Source organism: Cebus imitator, unplaced genomic scaffold (genome assembly GCF_001604975.1).
Source record: "Cebus imitator isolate Cc_AM_T3 unplaced genomic scaffold, Cebus_imitator-1.0 Scaffold18, whole genome shotgun sequence".
NCBI classification, from domain to species: domain Eukaryota; kingdom Metazoa; phylum Chordata; class Mammalia; order Primates; family Cebidae; genus Cebus; species Cebus imitator.
In genome coordinates this window covers 19,147,149-19,166,134 of record NW_016107333.1, presented here as the reverse complement: position 1 = coordinate 19,166,134, position 18,986 = coordinate 19,147,149, and the positions used below count along the sequence as shown (strand labels likewise).

At 39.3% G+C, this 18,986-nt stretch overlaps 1 protein-coding gene and 1 long non-coding RNA gene across 2 annotated transcripts in view; both read right to left on the bottom strand.

The window, feature by feature from the left end:
- The window catches only part of MYBPC1 (myosin binding protein C1), a 101,605-nt gene that overhangs the window by 72,048 nt on the left and 10,571 nt on the right, over positions 1-18,986 (bottom strand). Inside the window, exons 2-3 of the mRNA XM_037732502.1 lie at positions 9,307-9,342; positions 6,664-6,705 (exon numbers count right to left, since the gene is read on the bottom strand). Coding sequence (XP_037588430.1) covers positions 6,664-6,705; positions 9,307-9,342 — 78 coding nt within the window. The remainder of the gene's footprint in view (positions 1-6,663; positions 6,706-9,306; positions 9,343-18,986) is intronic.
- LOC119469189 lies at positions 1,672-6,657 on the bottom strand. Its single transcript, XR_005198006.1, has 2 exons — positions 5,058-6,657; positions 1,672-2,932 (listed from the first exon to the last, which is right to left on the bottom strand). It is a non-coding gene; the product is annotated as an uncharacterized LOC119469189 (long non-coding RNA).

Here is an 18,986-nt window from a genome sequence, read left to right as displayed (position 1 = left end):
CCTAGAAAGGAGCTTTCTTTATTATATGTAAACTATAAGCTTGAAACATTTTGGGTCGAATGAACACTTTACAAAGGTTTTGTGGTGGTTTACTTTTTGTTCGTGCGCAGAGCATAATGAAACCTTGAGTCAATGATCTAGAACACAAAATGACTGAAGAGTATTCACATACTTCTGAAAGTATGAAACTAAAGTGAAGGAAATTTGTCTTTTTTTTTTTAGTTCTGTTTTTAATTTTTTAAATTATTATTATACTTTAAGTTCTGGGGTACATGTGTGGAACGGGCAGGTTTGTTATTTAGGTATGCATATGCTGTGGTGCTTGGCTGCATCCATCAGCCCATGATCTACATTAGGCATTTCTCCTAATGCCAATCTTGTTTTTAAAAAATTGATTGATACATAATAATATTTGTATATATTTATGAGGTACATGTGATGGTTCATTACATGCATAGAATACGTAATAATGGCATTCTGGGCTTTTTTGTTTGTTTTTTTTAGACAGAGCCTCAATCTATTGCCCAGGCTGTAGTGCAGTGGTGCAATCTCAGCTCACTGAAACCTCTACCTCCCAGGTTCAAGCAATTTTCATGTCTCAGCCTCCTGAGTAGCTGGGACTATGGACATGTGCAACCACACCTGGCTAATTTTTGTATTTTTCGTAGATAGAGTTTCACCATATTGGCCAGGCTGGTCTCAAACTCCTGAGCTCAAGCAATCCTCCTGCCTCAGCTTCCCAAAGCTGGGATTATAGGCTTGAGAAGGTACCACGCCCAGCCAGCAATGTTTTTTCAGCAAAAATTTGAAAGGTGAGTAGTTTTAAAGTCTACTAAATGTTAAGACTATTTGGAAGACATGCACAATCATTTTAGACTACGAAGGAACACATATTAATGCAGTGCTTCACAGTATCATGAAAGTCTTCCTCTAGATCACCCAGCAGTAATTGCAAAGAGCAATGACTTTTCAGTTGGCAAGCTTTGACTTATTGCACATAAATTTTTGAATTTGAGAAAGTGCTAGAAAACATAACATGAGCAAAGTTTACTGTTTCCTTTCTTTTATTTTTATTAATTAATTACTTGTTTTTTAGATGGAGTCTAGCTCTGTCGCCCAGGCTGGAGTGCAGTGGCGCCATCTTGGCTCACTGCAACCTCCGCCTCCCAGGTTCAAGCAATTCTGCCTCTGTCTCCCAAGTAGCTGGAAATACAGGTGCTTGCCACCACGCTCGGCTAATTTTTGTATTTTTAGTAGAGATGGTGTTTCACCGTGTTGGCCAAGCTGGTCTCAAACTCCTGAGCTCAAGTGATCTGCCCGCCTCTGCCTTCCCCAAATGCTGGGATTACAGGCATGAGCCATTTCGCCCAGTCAGTTTCCTTTCTTTTAAAAGTTGCTTCGATCCTGGCACTTTTTTTTAGATTGGGAAATGTAGTTAAGATGTTGGGATTCTGACCTTAAATTCTCAAAAAATTGCCTTGTTGGATTTGGTTGAGTTCGATGAGACTGAAATGTTTAGTTGTTCTTATTTGCCGTAGAAACTAGGTTCTATTGCTAGGAGGCAAATGAAATATCCAGATCTTTCTGGTTGTGTCCAGTTCAACAATATATATATGAAAGACATAGCATCTTACAAACAACATTTTCAAACAAAACAAAAAATATAATATGTAAGCCATATTTCATTGTTTTTCTATTTAAAAGTGGTGACGATGAATACATAAACATCACATTTTGACTTTTTGGAATATGATATACAGGGAAACCACAGACTCAGAGCAGCAGGGCTATCTCCCCTAGCTACCTAGAAGAGCAATTTACCAAAGCAGAATTTTATTCATCTGTAAGTCATGGGAAAATAGCATTTGTAAGACCGTAAAAATGATTATTTAAACAACAGAAGTTCCCAGAGAAGAACTCCTAGAAAGTAGAGAAAGAACCCAGTCTTATATTACAAGGCTGGGATTTTAAGGGAGTATACATAAATACTTCAGAATGAGAGTGACAGACTTGTAACTGAATAAAAAGCTCCAGAGATAGTAGAATGTGTAAATTCTTGTAATTATCCAAACTCTCTTGAGCATAAAATAACTCCTACCTATGGCTGATTTTAAATTGCCTTTTAAAATTATTTAAGCAATATGAACTTGAGACAATTGTTGAGATTTAAGAATAAAGACCAAAAGCTTATAAAATTCAAATATATGTGACTTGTAAACAAACAATTAAATGCTGATACAATACCTTGTTTGATTGAGACAAATTCATGAATTCCTCAAGCAGAGTAATCAGTTGTAGTACATACTGGTGTTTGTGACCAAAATAACAACAGCAATAAAATATGGGAGACAATAACAATAGCTAACATTAATTCATTATGTTTTGAGGCATTCGGTTAATTCATTGCATTTCCTTAATGAGATGATACATGCCTGCACACTTTGATGCTTATAAAATCATGATTTATCCTACAATAAATAGGTACATTTAATGAATTTTTCTTCCCAAAATCTATTAAATCAATCTTGCCTCATAGTGGCTGTGTCTTCGAATTGAAAAGTGTGGTGATACTAGTTTTTAACAAAGTTCATTACAAAGAAGTGATGTAATTAGAATATATAGATCAAGCCTAGAGAAATTTTAGTAGATGGCTGATTGTATGACACCTAAAGGTAAATTGTACAAAAATATTTTGGCATGCTAGTAAAAAGCGCCAGGGTAATATTATTGCAGATGTGAAAGAACCTAAATTTTTTAAAAAACATTCTTTTAACTTAAAATCACATCATTCAGGGGAAAGTGTGTTGGAGCTGCTGCTGATTCACTTCCTCATCTGCCAATCACATTCATACAAAAGGAAGACTTCATCTCAGGTTATGTGAGATATTTAATACACATAGGGTTCATTCACGATAGTTTATATGGTGCATGCCTGGGAAAAGAAAATAAGTTTTTATTTACCTTTTAGTGATTACCAAAAGCAGTAATAAAAAAGTCAGCACCTTTACCAACTGAGCTTACAAAAAAAAAAAAAAAAAAAAAAAAAAAAAAAAAAAAAAAAAAAAAAAAAAAAAAAAAAAAAAAAAAGATATAGACTCTAAGCTAATACAATGTAAAAAATATATATATCAGTACTTAGGCATGGAAATGAGTACTGGTCTTTAAAGTGGTCTCTGTTTCTAATGCTGCTGTCACTTTTGAGACCAGCCACAGAACCAGTTTCGGAGCTTTCCATGGGGCCAGCTGTTGAGGCACGGCAGAAACCGACTCTAATTACCCTATGTTCAGACATAGGATGTTGGATCTTAGTTGATGGAAAAAAAAGTATGATCCCACTTGATCACCCACGTTATTCTCTACACATGGCCCTCTGTGACTCCTGTCTGCTTCCAAAACTGAAATCCGCCTTCCTCTGTTGATGGTTGTTCTTCCCCCTAAAGTGTAACTTGGCTCCAGGAGGACCGAGTGCCCAGATCTGTGCCTGGCATGTAACCAACACTCAGCAAATCTTGCTGAATAAATATGTGCTACAATAAAAGGTGGATATTTGACCCCACTGAACATACAGAAAAGAACCTATACTTAGCATTCCATTGATTTGCTACCTGTAATTATTGTGAAAGAATTCTAAGCCAGAGCAGCATTATTTTTATAAGGGCATTGCCTCCTAGTATGATTACCCTGAAGGGGATTTGCACATCTAATTTCTGCTATTGCTGTTTGGCTAAACACATTTCTTTATTGTCATCTCTCTTGTTTCAGTTTCAGGAGACTTTGCCCAGGTCCCAGGACAAAGTGGTCAGTATTAAGGAACAGGATAGCTGGATACATAGCCACATGCAAACAAGCAAGCAAGCAAACAAACAATAATAAAACCCTTTTCTGGGAAATAGGCTGCTTTCCAGACAGAGACTTTTAGTAAATCTGAAAAAGTCAGCAAATCTAACCACAAACAGTACTTCTAAGATTAATATCAGAATCAAACAACTCTCTGTGGCTTCAAAAAACATTTTTCTAAGCTGTTGCAGAATGATTCAATAAATCTGGGAATGATGTTAAGTCTGTATTGCAACAAATAATGTTCCTAATAGTGACAGATTTGGAGCAATTAATTGAATATATGTCAACTAATTAAATAGAAGACCAGTTAAAGTGCTGAAAATGTACTAAAATCCAGGCATGACCATTTTCAGTAGCTTTAGGCAAGTTGGTCTTACAATGGAAATCATCCATCTGTTCTGCAGCAGTGCCTCATTCCAGACCCTCAGTGACTAAGAATGTACATAGGATGTTCATCCTACCCAGCACACATGTTGAATGGAAAAAAAAAAATCTATCCAGATTACCACTGAATGGTCACCAGGTAAGCCATTCGACTGCTCATTCATTTTGCAAGTATTTATTAGGTGATTACTATGTGCAGCTCTCTGCCAGATGCTGGAGGGAATAAGATAAGGGGGCCAATGTCAAGAAGCTTACAACCTGTTAGGGAAAGGAGTCAACCATTAATGTATGATTACATGGAGACACGAATGATTAAATGAAGGAGGCAATAGGTCCAAGAAAAATCAGGAGAAACAAGAGGAGTTAAAAGTGAGCCAGGATGGTCAGGGGAAAGCTGTACAAAGGAGTGAAACCTGAATTGAATGATTAAAAAAAATTAGATACACTGGCAGCTGGAGGAGGAAGGGAGAGCAGGGGAGTTCTCGTTCATGCTGGAAAAAAAGCAGGTTGCACCCATCAATCCTGTTTATTCCTGTGCAGGGCTCCTTTCTCAACCAGGAATAGACATGTAGAAGTAATTATTATGTCTACTTTTTGCTTAAGTATTTTATTTGCAATTTCTCTGTCCTTGATGAAAGTGGGTAATAGTTGAAGAAGACTGTATATTTATAATAAACTTCCATCCATTTACCTTCTTTATTTAGGGATGTGACTTTCTATCCTGAATTGATTTGCTTCCTACGCATGTAAGACGAATACATACATATACAGGTATTTGCCTATATATGTACATACACACACACATACACACACACACGTGGCAGTTTATGTACCTGGTCATGTGACTGCATGTGATCATGGTCTTGCTTGTCTTCTGCAAATGTCAGAAAAATGCTACTAATTTCAAAATGCCTGTGTCATCTAGCCTTGCTCTTTCATGCTGTATTCTCCATAAATAAAAGAGTTTTTATTGGTTGGTTGGTTGGCTTTAAGGAAAGGCATTTTCTCATTTAAACATACAAGTATAATATGGTGACTTTTCAGATTAAGGGTCAGGCACCGGCTTTGTTTAAACTTTGACAGCTTGCCCTCTGGGATTACATCATTTGCTCTGTTTGTTGAGCCTTGCAGCCTGGCCCAAACAACTTTCCAAATTTAGAAACAGAGGTGTATGCCATAGCTTTGTAGAGAATAATGTTACAATAATTTCAGCCAGGATGTCCAAACCTCCTTGAAACCATCCCATGGAAGGAGTTCTAGGAGGTTGCACTGTCTGCATTCCATAAGTAAATAACCTTCAAACTGTGGCCCACGTGGCCAGGATTAGTATTCATGTTACTCTCCATGGGAGCCACTGAAGGTCAAGGACAGAGTATACTAACATTATGCATTCATTATGAGAGCATAGTTAGCTGAAGAAAAGTAATCCAATGTACTGCAAGAAAGAAAAAAAGTATTTTACTAATGTATAGGAGACAAGAATATCATAGAAATTAGATAATGAAATATGATAAATATGATACAGCAAGAACAGAGAGATACTTAACATGCTTTTGAGCAGTGTCCAGGAAAAAGAGAAACTTCTTGTTGCAGTCAGAAAATAATGATTCCAAAATTTAGACTTTGTTATTCATTATGCAAATAAAAGGTTTACTTTTAAAATGGCAGTACAAACATATAAAGCAAAACTGTCTAATCCACCTTCATGAAAACTTCCCCCTGTAGAAGACTAATGCTCCTTAGCTCTTAAGACAGATGGTCAGAAATGATAATCATTTCCTCCATGGTGAGACAAAGGAATTAGTATTTCATGGAGTAACAGAAGTATATGAGCAAGATTGTTTTCTAAAATGAGACTATCTCCATATAAAGTAAAAACACGATAATATTACAGGAATAAATTAGTTTCCAATTCAAGAAGGAGCAACATAACGTTTGCTTAATGTTATACTGTGAATCTGTGTAAATCATTACATAAATCTACACGAACACATAGTCAGTGTTACAAAGTGAGATGCTAACCTTTAAAATTACTAGTGAAACCTGGAACAGTTCACGCAATAACATGAAAACATTCCATTTAAATAAAAATCTAGTTAATTCAGATAATTTTCCCAATTAATATACTCCCAAGAAGACAACAAACACGTCTTTTTCTTAGCATGCACATTGAAACTTGGAAACTACCAATTAGTTTTCTGGCATCTCAACAAGTGCTTGTGATATTTTTATCGTTGTTTTTCTTTTAGAAATACATGTAATGGAAACTTAGCAACACACCATTTGTCATTATACTGGTCTTGCAGATAAGATGCAAAGGCGGAACTCTAAACCACATTGATGAAAGATATTCTATGGGGCCACCATGGCATCATTACTGACCTCTTTCTGCTTCTAATTTTGTTGAATTCAGCCTCACTCTCCCTCCCTCCAACTCACCTTTTGCTGGTGTAGTTCCGGCCTCCTTCTCTTTACTTGGTTCTGTGTAGAAAGTACAAGCATATTTTTTTAAAGTGTCTTAAAGCATTTTATTGTGTGTTGAGCAATGAGGTGGAGAGGGGGATGGAAGGAATAAACAACAACAGAACAGGTCATAAATAATACTGAATACTTGTGCTCTACATGAATTATAAGTTTAGAAATTATAATTTAGAGTCACACTAAACTTTTAGTGAAAAACAATCTGATCATTTTCGGAAAAGCACACATAAGAACACTCAATACAGATTTTGTTAAAATACACCCCGCTATATCCAAGTTATATAACTTGGATCATGTTATATAACATGCGGGAGTAGAATTGAGCAAAAAAATGTGAGCCACTTTATTTTAGACCTCAACAAGGGACTGACTTTTCAAAGAAAAGTCAGTTTGCCCCATGTAATGATTCTAAATATGTAATTGTGTGCAGTATATGTTGTTTCAAATAAAATGTTTCAGTGTCCCTGTGAATCTTCTGGATTGGGTTTAGTGGCAATAAATGCAAAACAAGAGGAGTAACATCAGATTCTATCAGTTGAGACCATCTAGTTTGCATTTCTCTGTGTTTGGAATCATATTTAGATCTGCAAATGGTATCTGACTTATGGTATATGTAAGAAAAGAATTGTTTCAAGAATGAATTCTCTTTTTTTGGACTGATAAATAGAGATTCGAATCTCAGTTAACTAAAAAGGACAATTTTAGCAGAGTTTGGGAGGAGACATTTGAGCAAGAGGAAGTCAATATTGTGCAATGAATATGAAATATGGCATAAAAAGGAAACAGTAGAGGGTCAGTGGCAGCAACTAATCTGAAAAACAGAAGGGAAAGGTCTGCTTGTAATGGCCAGTAGTAGGTTCTCAGTGTGCTCAATGCTGGTCAAAGTAAATTTGTTACAGGCCAAGAGAAAACATACCAAAGAAGAGGAAGATCCTAAGAAGAATGTCAAACATCTACACTAGTTTCAAGATCAACATCTAAAGGAAATAAATCTGAGCTTGCTCCTGTTTGAACTCACATGGCTCTGAGCCAGTTTTGTTCGTTTTGGCACGTAGTAATACTTTTCTATACGCTTTAGGGTTTGAGTGTGTGAAGTATTCTTAGCTAGACAAAGGGCCTCTTGTGAGCAGATAGATTTCTCAAACTGCCCTCCTGAAAAACACTCTCTGCTTGAGCCCAGGAGTTTGAGGCTGTGGTGAGCTGTGATGGTGCCACTGCACTCCAGAGCAAGACCCTGTCTCAAAAAAGAGAAAGAAAAGAAAAAAGAAAAGAAAGAAAAAAGAAAAAATGACTTCCAGGGAGGAAAGCTTTGTAATTGCCTCATCAGTTTTTGTGTGAAAAGATGATTGGAAACTGAGACCTTATCCAACTGCTTTCATCTAAGCTGGACCAGGTCTGCAGTGACCTGCTGGCTTCATATCGCATTGCCAGTTTAAGCAACCCACAAATAATCACATACTGCTTGGTGAGGGGGTGGGGGATGGTGGTCTTATAATATTGCCTAATGTTTTAATGTTGTGGTTGCATTTTATTTAATTGTTCCCCAGGCTGTATTCTAGTTTCCACTTGGCTGCAAACAAACTTGAATACAGGAGAATGTTTTCTGTGTAGAGTTCCCCAGTACATCTGGTATAATATGCTTGCACCTAGCTATCAATATGTATATGGTAGGTATTTCTGAATCCTTCTGAAGGGTTAGGTCAGAATTGTGTACAGGGTAAATACCTAGTGAATAATTATAGAATGGATGACAGTTTCTCACCCTTTTCAAGGAGAAAGAGGGATGAGAAAGGCCACTTTGGAGTCTTTATAGGAAAATGCACATGATTTTGGTTGCTTCCTTCTTGGGGCTATTTGGCAGATAAATGACTCTGAAGAGACATGTTGGGAATTTAAGCTATGTTGAGCTTTCAGTCTTCCAATCTTCTTCTCTTCTTTAGGTATACGTAGACATAAAAGCAAGCTTCACATATTGTGTGTCACAGGGGACTGCCCTACCTGCCAAGGGTCTCACTGGATCTCTGTATTCATTTTCTGTTGCCCACTGGTGGACAATATGGTACTAAGAACTCAAGAAGTTGGTCCCATATTGAACCTCAGAGGCCACCAAACCTTTCTGGAAAGTCCCTAGGGAGTTTCTGGAGGTGCTCAATAATGACATATTTCAAATTGAGAAGGGACAGCGGATCATCCAGGGTAGAGATGGATCCACTCCCCACTCTCATAAAGAAGATGTGGGTTTGTTTGATCTTTATTATATGGGAAATAGCCTCACAAATTCTTCAGCCTCTTGGATGGAGGCTCAGCCTCCACACTGTAAAATGTGGACATAATAACTTCTACATAACTTAAAAGGTTTCATAAGATTTCTCCCCCTAATATATATGAAGTGCCATCCAAATTAGATTAACACAAGAGGATTGTATAAACACAACGTATTATTTTTGTTATTACCAACTTATCACAAAGGTCACCATCCAGCTTCTCAGTAGAAGTTAGGTTAAAGCTCACAGCTCACAGCACCCCTGGAGGCCAAATCATGCTGGGATGGATGTTCTGTATTTGCAGCGCAAACATGTGTGAACCAGTGTTTTTACTCACCTTCTGGGGGCGGGGCTGGGGCTGGTACTTCATTTTCTAGAAATGGAAAGAATCATGGAAGCGTTAGGCTCATTTATCACGGAGAAGAACTGTTTTGCACAGCCCCATCTCACCTGTGTGTACTCACAAGAGGGATGGAGCAGGAAAACACCTCTCTTTCTTTCACACACACACATACACACACACACCCTGCTGCATCAAAAGGCCCAAGACACGCTGCTGTTTGTGCATGGTATATATAGATTTCCAGGAGGTGGCATGGTGTAGTGATAGAAAGATAAAGGTAGAATGGGGATCTGAGTGTCCTTGCCATTTAGTTATCCCCTCCAGAGGCAGCCTGGGCGTTTAACTGTGCTGAGCCTGTTTTCCTGCCTCTAGAGAAATGGCTGCAACACCAATCATATATGGGCAGGACTACTGTTATGACGAAGGGAAACACAGTAGGCAGCAAGTATATGGCGAGCATATCCCACAGAGTCTAAGGTAAGGTCAGTGCAGAAATGAGACCCCTTTTCCCAGAAAGCAAGAGCACCCCTGCATCTCCAACACTGTTCAGCTGCGTGGGACACTTTGTGAACCAAGATGGCATCAAAGTCCTCTGGCTTTGCAGCAGTTTGTTGTTGTTGTTTTACAAGGAAGGTGCAATTCACTGGGAAACAGAATTAGGCCTTCTCATAGTCATTTCTGGAAGCATATGTGTTTGGAGTAGATTCCCACCTACACTTACACAAAATTTTCCAAGCTCTAGTTTTGAGGTTTTGGTTTACCCGATTTTGGATGTCTGGTTATTACAGAACACTCTGGCTATAAAGTCTGACAAAGAAACTTCTGTTAAAGAATATACTATTTCCAAGTAGCTACAGGCATCCCCATGAACAAAGAGCATAGCATTTCCCCTGCCAAATCTCTGTGGATGCTCAGAACTGGGAATTAGTGACATGAGTATCACTCACTCATGAACCAGCTGCTTCATCTCCAGGGCAAGAAGAGGCAGTTAATGAAGGTGATCACTTTTAAAATTATTTTCTACTTGATTACTAAATAAAATATAGAGATAGCAAAGTTTTTGTATTATAGGGACATTGTGGAATCCTGGGAGCCTTTGTCAGTGTATGGGATTTCCACATTTTTTTTTCTACAAGTGACTCTTGTTGAGCAGCGAGAACGAGGCTCAAAACGAGCAGTTTGGTGGAACAGTCACCACTATGTGTAGGCCAACTGCCCCGTTCCAGTCAAGGGAGGCTGGAATGAGCATAGAAAAATGAATGGATTTCACTGCAACAGAAATCAAGAAAAGAGTAATGCAGGCCTGCCAGGATGCAATAATGTCTTTTTCCATCACTAATTTTGTGACTGGTATAAACTCCAATGTGTTTTTTAAAAACTTTTTAGCCCAGGTGCGGTGGCTCACGGCTGTAATCCCAGCACTCTGGGAAGCTGAGGTGGGCAGATCACAAGGTCAGGAGTTCGAGATCAGCCTGACCAACATGGTGAAACCCTGTCTGTACTAAAAATACAAAAATTAGCCGGATGTGGTGGCACGTGCCTGCAATCCCAGCTACTCAGGAGGCTGAGGCAGGAGAATTGCTTGAACCTGGGAGGCGGAGGTTGCAGTGAGCCGTGATCCAGCCACTGCAGTCCAGCCTGGGCAACAGAGTGAGACTCCATCTCAAAAACAAAACAAAACTAAGCTTTTTATTCAGATGGCCATAAATAAGTATATTACTATTTACTAGTGAGAGAGAAAATATATATATAACCAAGGGACAAAAAAAGTAACCTTATATAGATAGGCAGAAGAAAACATGGCAGGATGTGATATAATTTGCAGATACAGTGAAAACACAAATGTCCCTTGGATGGCATTGTCAGAAATGTTTTTGTTTCTTCACTACATCATGGAAAGAATCACCTGTGTAATCATCAACCAAAGCACAAAACTGTCAGTCAAAGCATTTTATTTTCAGAGATCTGAGTGCAGAAATGGAAATCCAGTATTGCCCTCTTGGCTTTGAATAAGTTGTTGCAGCACACAGATATCAGAATACTGAGAGCAAGACGCCAATTTCTTTGACACTCTATCTTTTAGACTGGGCCATTGCCATGCCCTGCCCGAGGACTTCTTCCTGGCTCTGACTACAGAAAAATTTCTCATCCCTCCAGTCTCCTTTCCTCACAGCTGCAGAGGTTATGTATCCTACAACTGTGTTTCATCCCATTATTCTACTTGAGAGGGTTTCTATTACGATTTGGTTAGGTCTGCACTCCCCAGGTTTGCATTCAAAGCCACTGTTGGTGGGCACTTCCTTCTCTCTCTTCTTTTACTACGTTCCAATGGCCCCTCTGTTCTAGAGCCATTTCTGTTCACCTTCTGACCTTTCTGCCACTGTTCTCCCCAGCAGACTTCCTGCTTTTTCTGAACATGTGTTGGAGCCAGACTTAGGTCGGAATCCTGACTCTATGCCTTATTCTTTGTGCAAACATGGACAATTCCTTAATCTCTAACAACTTCAGATTCTTCAGTAAAATAAGAATAACAAAATAAATAGCCTCTTACGGTACCAATCCTATGTACAATACATAGGGTAGTTCCTGCCATGTAGAAAGAGCTCTATAATTCACAGAATTAACTGTTACCATTATTATCATTTGGCAATCTTTATCCACATTGCCAACATTTTCCTCAAGATTCTCAGAGCTGATTATTCTATTCTGTTCTTCCTCCTTACTGTTTTGCATTCTGGACCACGTCATAACACATTCTCTTTTCACTATGACTTAATTATTTTCTGATAGTCTCTGTATATTTATGTTTCTGTTTCTCCCCATCTAAACAAATCCAGGGATCATTCCTTCCTTTCTTATCTCCCTGGTATCTCCTTTTATTGCTGAAAACACATAAAACGCATAGAGAATTCATACAAAAGAATTAAGGAGGGCTTCTTTTGGTGGTTGGATATGAACTATTACATTGATCATACTTGTTCAGCATCTATGTAACCAGTTTCCGTTTTTTTTAAGAGTAACCATGGTTGCTTAAAATCTAACTAAGGCCAATGGTGAATTCTAATCAAATAAGTAAAAGAGGCTCATCTTGGGCACTGAAACTGTAAATGTTCCCTGAATACACAGTCTCCATTTCCATTTTGTCTATAGCACCCTTGGGCTATGTAACAGATGAAAAATCAAAGTGACAGTTTAAAGGGCTTAATTCAACCTCCACTGAATCCACAAGACATTGGTCATGAATAGCCATCTGTATCAGAGAGAATGGCAGAAACATTATAGGGCATTAATGCTAGGACCGTTGTAGGATGGTTGCAGGAAGTAGAAAATGTATGCAAGGAAAATGTATACTGGCCTAGTAAATAGGCAGATCCAGAACATTTCCTTCTCAAAATCACTGAAACCCCATTACTTTATAGCCTGCGAAGGAGTAAATAAATTGCAACCCCTTATTAGGATCCACTGCATGTAGGACCTAGTGGATATGAATCCTTATAATCCTTACAACTCTATGAAATCAGTGCTGTGATTATCTCCATTTTGCAAGTGGGAACTGAGGCTCTTTGAGATCCCACAGCCCAGGAAGGGTGGAGCCAGGCTCTACTCCAGGCTTGCCTGACTCTGAGCCTGGGCTCTGCAGCCCGGGTCCGCACTTCCTTTCCCTGCTACCTATGTTGACCAAGGCAGAAGAGGGCTGATGGACTTCTCAGAGCAAGTACATTTTCCCCCCTGAATTGATTGGTCTTAATCTCAAGGCCGCATAACCTCATATGGATGTTGCCCTCCCTATTTGTAGGAGTGGGGTGCACATCAATTCCCTTAAGTATGAAATGGAAATAATGGCACAGTCTAACTCAGGGGTCATTGGCAGGAATGAATGCATTAACAGGGGAAGAGAACATGGCAAATGTCACATAGGCTTTATCTTTCTGTGGTTTTTATTATTGTGATCATCATTTTTACTCTGACACACCTATGAAAAAGACACTTATGCCTTCCTCTACATGCTGACTGCTAAGGATATGTCTTATTTCTAGGTCTGTGGGCTGCATGTGTTAAAACATGTTTGCATTTGGGGTGGGGACTGATGAAACATCTGGGAACTGGACAGAAGAGGTGGGTCCCTCATACCCCTACTGTAAAGTGGGAATAGTAATTGAGCTCGATGCAATTTATGTGCATTATACTTTGTACACTGCAGATAAGTAGATCAATCAACTATTCAATCAATCAATCATGATGAGACAGAAATGATAATAGAAAATAGAACCTCAGTACTTTTCAGAGCATTTGAAACAGAGAATTCCAGTTGTCTTAAACCTGGAAACTGGGAAACCAAGGAGTGGTAAATGCCAAGCAGCGCATGACTTAAATGGAAAATGACGTCCCCATTTACCTGGAAGGAACTGCTCATCCATCTCTCTCACTCTAACTCATATGTTTGTCTCTGACAGGTTCTGTCATGCCCAGCTTTGCCCACTTCTCTAAAAATCATTTACGTGTTCCTAAAATTCATTGGCTGCCTCTATAACATTCATTCATTAACAGTAATTTCCACAGTACCTCACTGAATAGGGACCATTGGCAGGAGCACCCTTGCCACCTTGAACTCCCATTATAAATTTAACAAGGTCAAAGGGGTTATAAAAGTGGTTACAATGTGATAAGATACCAGTGTTTAAGAAACTCACAGGTAACTGAATTTCCCTTTAGTATCATTTGAGCTGCTGAACCAAGTCAATCTGCTCTCTTAAAACATTCAAGAGTCACTACTTCCAGAAATCCTTTAGAACGTCTCAAACTGAAGTATGTATATTAATTACTTAGGGATCTGATCAAACTGCAGATTCTGACTCTTGGGGTCTGCAGTAGAAAGGTTCATGATTCTGCATTTCAAGTCTGCATAGTAGCTTAAGAGGTCAAGCTGGGAGGATTGCTTGAGCCCAGGTGTTTGAGACCTACCTGGGCAACATAATGAAATCCCATCTTGACAAAAAAAAAATTTAAATTAGCTGGTGCTTCCCTGTAGTCCCAGCGACTTGGGAGGCTGAGGTGGGAGGATCACTTGACCCCATGAGGTAGAGGCTGCAGTGAGCCAAGATTGTGCTCTAACCAGGGTGACAGAGCAAGACCCCCTCTCCAGAAATTTTTTTTTTTTAATTTTAAAACTAAAAAGATTTTTAAAAGGCTCTCAGGTGATACTGCTGGTCCACACCCCACTTCAGTAACAAGGCTCAGCACACCCCCTAAATATCACCCGTTTCTCTCCCTTTTCAAATGTGAGTGGGAATGCTAAAGGGTTTACAGTAGATGGGGACTTTTCTTCTCCCTTTGATCACAAGCTTCTTGAGGACAAGGCCCTTCTCCTTCTCCTTTTCAGATTCCACACAGCAGGTGCTCCATAAATATAGTTGACTGGCAGGCTGTTCCTCCATGCACAAAAGCCCCTTCTCCTTGCTGCCAAGAAATCCATAACCATCCCCTGGCACTCCGTGGACAGCGTTCTTGGTCTGTGTTACCCACAGGGAACACTATGTCTTTCATTGGTTTCCGTCCCGCTGGCTAAGGCTCCAGAGGCATTCACCCAAACTCCATCATTTAGACTTCTTCTTACTGTCAACACATGTCTTCCATTTCTTAACAAGGGCAGGAGAGCAATCAGGGCTAGAGGTTTGGCTCTCGGGAATATTACACCCCTCGCCCCCCCGCCTTTTAAATCGGGGCTCCCAAAAACAGTGAAGCAAATTTGTGTTGAGGAACCTGCCACCCCAGTTTCTTAGCAAATAACACTCACTCGCGCCAACCGTTGTCAACTAGGTTAGCTGTGTCGCAGTGGTCAGAAGGCACCTCCCTTTGATAAACTCTCTAAATCTTAAACAAGCAAACAGATATTTATTGAGGTGAGGTCCTGCTGTGCTTCTGCTTATTCAAAAGCCAAAGGGCAAAGTTCTGTGGAATGTTCCTGCTACGTAAATACCGTTGGTTTTTTGCTCTCCTCTCTCTGTCCTCCCACACGGCATCTTTTTTAGCAAACATGCCAACAGGGTGGACTAAAGAAGCATGTTTGAAACTTTTTGAATAAAAAGGAAAAGCAAGAATACTTTTTGAAAAAAAAAATAGGCCCAAGGAAATATTTTAATGGACAACCTAAAAATGAACTAGATCGTGAACCAAAAACTGAGGCTAGCCCCTTCTTTCCTAGACAAGGGCGGCTGTTCTTTGATCCTTTCTAATTAACAGATATAGACTTTCTCTCCCTCTGCAGCACTGAAATGCTTTCAAAGGGGTGGATCTATTTATGGTGGATTTTTCCTATGGTCACCTACTGTAAAAAGCACAGGTATGCCACCAATGGCATGCCTGCACAGCCTGTACCAGGGCTTTCTAATTGACGGGCGCTGGTGGCAGCTATGAAATAGACTGCCCCATTATGTGGCCTTTGTGCTGCTGCGGAAACACTAGGAACCCAGTGACTCCATAAATGGTCCGGCCCTCTCAGTGGAGTCCATTTCTGTTTTCAATGGTCAAGGGTTTTATGGTCAGTAACTTAAAGGGGAAAAAGAAATCTTACGTCTTAAAATTTGTTAACCTGTCTCTCTTTATATGTCTGCGTGTCTACATTAAAAATAAATAAATGAATAAACAATCCAGTTCTCTCCTTCCTGTGGGCTGTCTCAAATATTACATTATTTGACCTTCTTAAACTGTCTTATGGGCCCTTATGTGCAGTTTAATTTAGCTTTTTTATAGCATGGAGAGCACAATGATATCACATGAATATATTACATAGGTATAAAACACACAATAACAATTATCATTAAATGTTATGATTCTATATCTGTTTTTGTAGCTTTCCATCACTTTCTTGGGGGAAATTTTTAAAAAATAAAAATATTCTAAAACCATGCTTTGGAAATTTGAGGCATAGGAGAAAATTATATGCTATTCTTAATTATTATATCTTATTATCAAAGTAAAATTCTAGCTCTGAAATGAAACATGTGAAGGCTTTATATTTTTTAAACACCATGATGAATAAGGAAGGTTCCACCTGGCCAACTCCTGTACTGTCACTTTTGGTGGTATAGCAAATTATCTTTCTTTTTATATTAAATATGTAATAAACACTGTCAGGTGTCTCCCCTCTTGGTGGTGGGATCTGACACTATATGCATACTCCAACCTGCACCTCATATGCCCAGACATTAGCACAGTGGAAGCTGCCATAGAATAAAATATTTCTGTCACAGAGACATTCATAATGCTTAGACATGTTTGATTCTGTTAATCATAAGTGTACCCCATGGCCGGGTGTGGTGGCTCTTGCCTGCAATCTCAGCACTTTGAGGGGCGGATCAGATCACTTGATCTGATCACAACCAGCCTGGGCAACATGGCAAAACTGTGTTTCTACCAAAAATACAAACAATTATTTGGGCATGGTGATGCGTGCCTGTGGTTCCAGCTACTTTGGAGGCTGAGATGGGAGAATTGTTTGTGCTGGGTAGGCAAAGGTTGCAGTGAGCCAAGATTGCACCACTGTACTCCAGCCTGAGTGACAGAGAGAGACCCATCTCAAAATAAAAAGTGTACCCCCCAAAATCAGCAAATATAAATGACAGTGTATTTTTATTGGCCAAATTGCTTATGTATCAGAGATGCAGAATGTGGGCATAAATCAACGTTTAATCCAACATTTTAAAAGTTACTTGCTTAATTTGTTCCCCACTCTATTCATTATAGGCATTATGGGTCTGGATATTTTATACTTTGGGATTTAAGAGAATTACAGACTGTTTAAAGAGGTAGGCTGGGTGTGGTGGCTCACGCCTGTAATTCCACCTGGGGTGGAGATCTCAGGAGTTCAAGGCCAGACAGGGCAAGGTAGTCAGACCCTTTCTCTACACACATATACAAAAGTAATTCTAAATTGATTTATAATAGTGGTTCTCGAAATATGGTCTGGGATCTTCAGGAGATCCCTAGGTAGGGAGTCTACCAGGTCAAAATGATTTTCATAATAGTAATGCTAAGACATTATTTGCCTTTTTCACTCATATTCTCTAACAAATAGCCCAGTTTTTCAGAGAGTACCTAATGTGTAATGATATATCAATGTTCTGACAGCTAATAGAATTGTTTGTGTATTCTTGTGTGTGTGTGTTTCTTTTTTGAGAAAAAGGATTTCATTCTGTCACCCAGGCTGGAGTGCTGTGGCATGATCTTGGCTCACTGCTGCCTCGATCTCCAGAGGCTCAGATGATCCTCCCAGCTCAGCCTCCTGGGTAGCTGGGTCTACAGGTGTGCACCATGTCCGACTAATTTTTGTATTTTTAGTAGAGACGAGATTTCGCCATGTTGCCCAGGCTCGCCTTGAACTCCTGGGCTCAAGTGATTGGCCCATCTCAGCCTTTCAAAGTGCTTAGATCACAGGCAGAAGCCACCATGCCTGGTCGTGTTATTGTGTTTTAAACATTATCAATTTTAAATTTTTTTAATGGAGTTTTGTTCTTGTTGCCCAGGCTGGAGTGCAATGGTGTAATCTTGGCACACTGCAACCTCTGCTTCCCAGGTTCAAGAGATTCTCCTGCCTCAGCTTCCTGAGTAGCTAGAATTACAGGCATCCACCACCATGCCCGACTAATTTTTTGCATTTTTAGTAGAGACAGGGTTTCACCATGTTGGCCAGGCTGGTCTCGAACTCCTGACCTCAGGTGATACGCCTGCCTCAGCCTCCCTGAGTGCTGGGATTACAGGCGTGAGCCACTGCACCTGGCCAATTTTAACTTTAAATACAGTAAATATTATATGACACACTAATATAATATTTACTTCTCAAAAAAGCAAAACATATCCCTCATGTTGGAAATATTATGACACACTAATATAATATTTACTGTATTAAAAATTAAAATTAGTGTGTATAATACACTATGCATATAAACAAATGCTCTTTAGTTTATTCAATAATTATTAAGGGTGAAAATGGATCTGAGACCAAAAGTTTTGAACTACTGGTTTTGAATTTATTGCAAATCTCTTTGGAAAAAGATTTTGTGCATGTTATTTTTAAAACAAACTCATGCCATATACATCATATACATCTGCAGCTTTGATAAAACGAATGAGTCAGTCAAAATAAAAACCATGTAGTAACACCTCCCCCTATGTAGAATTCAGCTATCTAGCAACTTACCTAACAGCTTCTGACCACCCAAATCAAAGGGCATTTGAAGAGCTAAATGCATTTATATCAAGCTCCTACTTCCATGCACTAAGAGTTTCTGTGTTTTCCTCCTGGAAGAAGGCCCTACCTCCTCTATAAGCCCAGGGCCTGGGACTTGGGAAAGGTAAGCAGGGTGCCGCAGGAGCAAAATTTAAGGAGGCACTCACTTAAGGTGCTGACCCTGCATTTTCATGACCCAGAAAGTGAGTGCCTTCTTAAATATTGTGCCTTAGAGGGTGCTAAACCCTACTTAGCCAGATTAACTACCTGGAATGGAGTCTATGACAAAAGACAAAGGGGCGTGAAGGGAACAACTTCATATGCTGACTGACAAGAGTACTAAAGAAGACAGCACACTTCTAGCGAGGGATAAAGTAGGAAAGCTATGAAAAATTGGACAGGAATTCAAAATACAAATCAACATGAGCCCATTTAACAAACAAGCAAA